At 47.9% G+C, this 6194-nt stretch overlaps 1 protein-coding gene across 3 annotated transcripts in view; it reads right to left on the minus strand.

The window, feature by feature from the left end:
- Positions 1-1087: 1087 nt before the first annotated feature.
- Positions 1088-6194, minus strand: part of DHRSX (dehydrogenase/reductase X-linked) — a 319446-nt gene continuing 314339 nt past the window's right edge. For 2 of the 3 annotated variants that reach the window (XM_055377229.2, XM_055377228.2), the window contains one exon: positions 1088-2816. In XM_055377229.2, the coding sequence (XP_055233204.1) occupies positions 2628-2816 (189 nt within the window). In that variant the 3' untranslated portion in view covers positions 1088-2627. Of the gene's footprint in view, positions 2839-6194 lie in introns of all 3 variants that reach the window. The other variant, XM_055377230.2, reaches the window with a different exon arrangement.

Genomic DNA, 6194 nt, shown 5'->3' on the forward strand with positions numbered 1-6194 from the left:
CAGCTGCTACTAAGTGGCTTGCTCAGCCAAACTGGCAAAGCAGAATAGCTGTGTGTCAATGTATTTCATTCACCCATCACTTGGTCAGGGTCTGCGGGACAGACCCCCGCACCATAAATCTTGTTGCAGGTTCTCACCATTGGGCTTCACGTCTCCCTGCAGCACCATGAGTCCAGCTACACTAGGGAGGTGAATATCATGCATGTTTCCTGCAAGTTTCATTGTTCCTTGTAACCTCTGGCAGCCTCTCCTTCCCGGAGGCTGTTTCCTGGCCTGTTAGTCTGGTTTTCCTATGAAGGGTCTCAGGATATAAGCAGACATTCTGCACAGAGACTGCATCTTTCTGCAGAAGGGGCTTGAGCTCATTCTTTCTGCACTGAGAGTCCTGGGTGTTGAGGTCTGAGCTCTGCCCGAAACAGAAGCATACCGATTGTTAGGGTCACCCCAACCAGACCGTTCCCTTCCCCTTTCACAGGCCTTACAATACAGTCCCTTGCACTCTCCACACAGCTCCCCCAGGGCTAAAGACAAACACCCGCCCCCCTTCACTGACCCCTTCAGTAACTGTTTGTCCAGACAGTTACAGGATGTGGTTAACATGTCTGTGAACCTTGCATAACAAAGCTGGTGAAAAACATCTCCAGGATGCGGTCAAGACACTTGCACCCCCTACTCAGCTCCCCCATCCCAACCCAGTCCTCCTGCACCCTTGACTCAGCTCCCCCACCCCAACCTGGTTCTGGCCCTATAAAACCCTGCTATAGTCTGTAAGCGGGGCTGCCTCCACTAACTGTGGTGGAGCAGCCAAGCAGCTCAGTAAAGTTTGCTTGCCTGACTTTAGGTCTCCTCATCCTCTCTCTCGGCTGACCTTACACCGATGATGTAGTAAGCATCTAACGTGAATATCCCAGGGAACAAATCCACATTTCTTATCCTTTTGTACCAAGGAAGGTCCCCTGTCTAGTGGGTCCATGACATAAAATTCCTGGTTTTCTGTAAAGGAACAACAGAAATCCAAGGCATCCTGGTTATCTACCAAGGAAAATCACCATGTGTGGTGACAAACCCATTCACGGAGGATGACTGATTTTTTTTTAAAAAGGCCAAACAATACATTTATTATTTTCATTTAAGTTGCTTATCAGGGCAACCTTCCCCATCTGGGAACAATCTAGCAGTCATGTAAGAAGCACATGCCCCCGCAATTAGTTTGAACTCCATCCTGGAATTGCAGCTGGTTGTGATTCTAAGGTACAGGCATGCCAGGAGCTAATGTTGGATTTGAATAGTCAGTGGGATTTTGTCACTTAGGGGAATGGATAATAAGCCAACCAATGGTCATCAGTCTCACACATAAGGAGTGCAGGCTCGTAGGGTATACACAGTACTTTCTCAAAAGCATTGCAAATGACTGATTTCTCCATGTTGAAATTTGAAAACCCAACATCTATCTCTCTAACACAAAAGGATTGAGCCTTCCTTGCCTGGCTGGTGAGTAAGAGTGAGCCTCTATACCAAGGACGTACCCTTTGGCTGTGTGAGGTTTTCAGAAGTATCAGAAGCTGTATACATTTGCTGTGGTTGCTGTAACAAGTGACTACCAATTTGTTGGAGCCTTAAAACAAGAAAGATTTATTCTCTCTCCGTTCTGGGGACCAGAAGTCTAAAGTCAAGATGTCAGAAGGGCCGAGATTGCTCTGAGGGGTGTAAGGGAGAATCCTTCCTGCCTGTCCCAGCTCCTGGTGGCTCCAGGCATTGCTCGGCTTGTGGTGGCATCACTCCAGTCTCTGCCTGCATCATCACATGAACATCTTATCTTCTGTACTCAAATCTCCCTCTACCTGTCTCTGATAAGAACCCTCGTAATGGCATTAGGTTCACTGGGATGATCCATAATGACCCATCTCAAAATTCTTAATTCTATCTGCAAAGATTCTTTTCCAAATAAAGTAATATTTATAGGTTCTGAGGGTTAGGGCATGAACATATCTTTTGAGGGCTACCATTTGATCCATAGCTGTTCAGTGGTTTACATTCTCAGATTTGACAGTGGCATGCTTCACTTGTGACTGTGCCATTCTGGAATGAGGTTGACCAGATGGTGCTGCTGGCCACGTCAAACTCATCCTACAGGCTGTAGCAAGCAAGGCTCACACCTCCCCATGTCTGACACCTGTGAATCACAGCTGGGTCTCTGGAAAAATGAGTGAGTGCAGGAACAAAATCAAACAGGAGACCTCATCCACCACTAGGTCTCAGAGAGGACACTGCAGCCCCTGAAAAGAGAGCATCTCTCTTGGAACTTTTGTACTCAGTTGTACTTAACGCGGCAAGGAAAATGGCACATTTATGTTGGAAAATGTAATTATTTATGGCACCTGTGACAACTGGGCACTTTGGAATCACAAGGTTTATGGCTGAAGACCACCTGGGGTGATTATCCTCCAAAATGTTTATTTGGCTTCTTGAAGTCCTGCAGAGGTTGAGGCAGCTGTCTCAAAACTAGAGGACAGAGCCCTGTGGGCAGGTGAGTGTGAGAAACTCAAACACCGCAGTCTTCACAGACCCACAAGCTATCGGCAGGTGCAATGTGTTTCTTGGGGCAGCAGCTATCCTGAGACAGGATATCACAGGGTCACATCAAGGACACCAGTCATCTCACAACTCTTAGACCACAGCTGCTGCTGCAGTTTCTGGTTGTAGGTGACGTGGAGGGACTTGGTCTCTTTCTCGTTGTATAGGTAACGGCCACCAACTCCTTCCAGCTCTGGGGTGACTGCTGCATAGATGGAAGTCCACGCTCCTTCATCGGGGGTCTGGCGGAAGAAGAAAAGAAGGCTACGATGAGTCAAATTTCTGAGCAGGAAACAGGATTCTCAGGACTCACATGGATGCTGCAGGGACAGGTGGAATATACTCATCAGCTGCACTGAGAAATGTATGCAGAAAGCGAGGTTGGGTGATCGATCTGAACCACAGCTTTTCTGCTGTTGGGTTTCTTTACAACAGGCACTGACAATAACGCACCCTAGTGGGTTGCATTTCAGTGGTGGGTTAATCCATCTCACTAGGCAGATGCATATTAAAATCCCTGATGTACGTATTTAATCACGCACTCTTTATGGGACCGAAATGCTTATTAATTGACTAGAAGCAGATGAGTGAGTGCTTGGCTTCTGTATTTAATAAACAATATTTAGCAATTAGATGAAACATCAGGACATCAAAAAGATTCTTGTTTTCAATTCAGCAAGGCATGCTACATCGGAGAATTGAGGCATTTATGAGCTGTGATCGTATGTTTCATGGAAACAGACGGTTCAAAAAGGAACTTGAGATGCAGAAAAAGGTTTTTCAAAGACTGGGGATTTTACCCTAGTGGAAGGCGATAATCTTGAAACACAGCACACCCTGGTTTTCTGCAGTGGGAGTTGGCCCTTGGTCATGGTCAATGGGATGGAAGAAATGCAGGATTCTCAGAGGAATTAGAAGTTGTGGGACCTGAGAACCTTCAAAGCTAGGATGCAATAATCCAGGAACCAACACAGTCCCTCTTAACTTCTGTCACAATGAAGATGTTTCAGAAGTTGTCTCTTGTAATAAGCTTCTGGGAATCTGGTGAACATATCCACCATGTGGGGACACAGTAATGAGGCACCGTCTGTAAACCAGAAAGCAGGTCCTTGCCAGACACAGAATCTGCCATGCATTGATCTTGAACTTCCAGCCTCCAGAACTGTGAGCAACAAATGTGTGTTTTTTACCGGTTGCCCAGGCTATGGTGTTTTGTGATAGCAACACAAACAGACTAAGACATTTGATGTCCAGAGTTTTTACTGGGGTCTCATTGCATACGTATGATTAAGTCATTGGCCACATAATCAGATTCAACCTCCAGTCCCTCTTTCCTCCCCAGAGGTCAGGCTGGCCTGAAATTCCAACCTCCTAATGACATGGTTGGTGTTTCTGGTGGCCAGCCCCATCTTGAAGCCATTTAGGAAACAGCAAATATCACCTCATTGTACAACCACGGAATTGCTAGCATTTGTGAAATTGCAAGAGTTTTAGAAGCTCCTCCTTGTTACAGAACCAGGAATAAAGACCAGATATTGCCTTTGTTATGTCCCCTCTAGTCTTCTGGGAGTGATGATCCATTTGCCCGAACTGATTTCACCTCTCACCAGTGCCCCTAGCACTGCAGTGGCTCATGCGTGTAATCCCAGTGCTTTGGGAGACCAAGGCAGGAGGACTGCTTGAGTCTAGGAGTTCAAGATGAGCGTGGGCCACATGGCAAAACCTAGCACTGGTGAGAGTTCAGGCACACGCCCTCCGAAAAGGAAAAGGGCGGACTCTGTGGGGTGGCCTGTGACACCCAGTCACTTCAGAAATTCTCCTGCTGTCAGTTCACTGCCTCCTGGTCTTGACTTCAGCAGGCAGTGTGACGTGTAAAGGCATGGTAGACAATCCAGTGTGCCCACCAGCCCATCCTCTGGGTGCCGAGCAAGGGGAACAGGAAGGCTGGACCCCAGTGGAGGGACAGAGCTGCCAGACTCCTGAGATTGTTTCCCACTGACTTGCCTCTGCTCTTCTGCTGCCTAAAATGAAATGGTTGGAGCTAGAGAACTTCCCAAGTCTGGAAATCACCTAGGGGTGCCTGGAGATCTTGCAAACCCAAAGTGTCCTGGGAGATTTGGAGGCTGATACGGTTTGGCTGTGTCCCCACCCAAATTTCATCTTGAATTGTAGCTCCCATAATTCCCATGTGTCAAGGGAGGGAGATAGTGGGAGGTAATTGAATCATGGGAGATCTCTCTCGTGCTGTTCTCATGATAATGAATAAGTCCCATGAGATCTGATGGTTTTATAAAGGGCCGCTCCCCTGCACACACTCTCTTGCCTGCTGCCATGTAAGACATGCCTTTGCTCCTCCTTCACCTTCCGCCATGATTGTGAGGCCTACCCAGCCACGTGGAACTGTGAGTCCATTAAGCCTCTTTCCTCTATAAATCACCCAGTCTTGGGCATGTCTTTATTAGCAGCATGAGGACAGACTAATACAGAGACTGTATCTGAAAACATCTCGGGGGTGGATGCAGGCGCCATGGCTTGGGTCTTGCAGGGGAGACCTGTGTCCCGTGTCTTGCCCTGGGCATCTAAAGACCAAAAGTAAAGGCAAAAGAGATGGAAAGAGGAAGGGAGGAAGGACAGAACAGAGCAGGAGGAAAGGGAGAGGGAAGGCAGGGGCCAACTGAAGGCACCCATGGTGTTTGAGGGTCTTTCTCTGGGGCAGCCTTCAATGCAGAAAGAGGTTTTATTGATCTGTTTCATGCTTCTCTCTTTTGCGGCTGTGTTCTGCCCAATTTCCAGGCAGGATCTGCCCCCAAAGCCAGCCTTCTTCTTCCTTCCCCATCATCTTGTAGCTGGAAAATACGGAGTCTTTCTGGGGCCCAGCCCACTTCCATATAAAAGGCAGGGACACCAAGCACTGCAGCTGTGAATCCAACATGGTGCCCCTTCCCACACTGCTGCTCTGGACAAAGTGATCAGAGAGGCCAGATGGGGGCCACCCTGGGTCCCCAGGAGAGACCATGGTTCCTGGTGTGCAGAAATGAGCATTTACACCTCACGCTGGTGCCTGAGATGTTCACCCACACTGTGTTATATTTAGTGCTGTGCCTTCTTTGCAAACAAATCCTTAAATCAGCTCCTGGAACAAGTTTTGTGTTGCAGTCTGCCATCATTGACACTGAGGATTCAGGGGCTCCTGCCCCAAATACCCGACCTGTGTCTTGACCATGTAGTATGATGCCTCCACCCGGAGAGGCCCCTGTGTTCTGCAGCTGCAGCTTAACCGCTCCTGGGTTCTCCTGCATCGTCCCTATTGTTGAACAAACTCAGCACTCTCTGGAAGGAGGCTTCCTCCTTGTGGTTCCCCTGTGGGCAGTGTCTGGGGGCTTCTGTTTCTACCATATTTTGAAAAATCCTCTTATCTGAGTAAGAGTTCTTGGGCTATGCATATTCAATTGGGGCACAAGTACTACCGTTTTAGGGGGCAAAATACCACCTGTGCTATGTTGAAAATGAGCTTGCGATTTCTAGAAGACAGCAAGCGCATTGTGCTGAAAATGTAGGTATTTCTGGGGACACAGAGAGGATGACGTGATGAAGTTCTATTGGATGATTTTTTTTCTGTA

This window comes from Gorilla gorilla, chromosome Y (assembly GCF_029281585.2).
Source record: "Gorilla gorilla gorilla isolate KB3781 chromosome Y, NHGRI_mGorGor1-v2.1_pri, whole genome shotgun sequence".
NCBI classification, from domain to species: domain Eukaryota; kingdom Metazoa; phylum Chordata; class Mammalia; order Primates; family Hominidae; genus Gorilla; species Gorilla gorilla.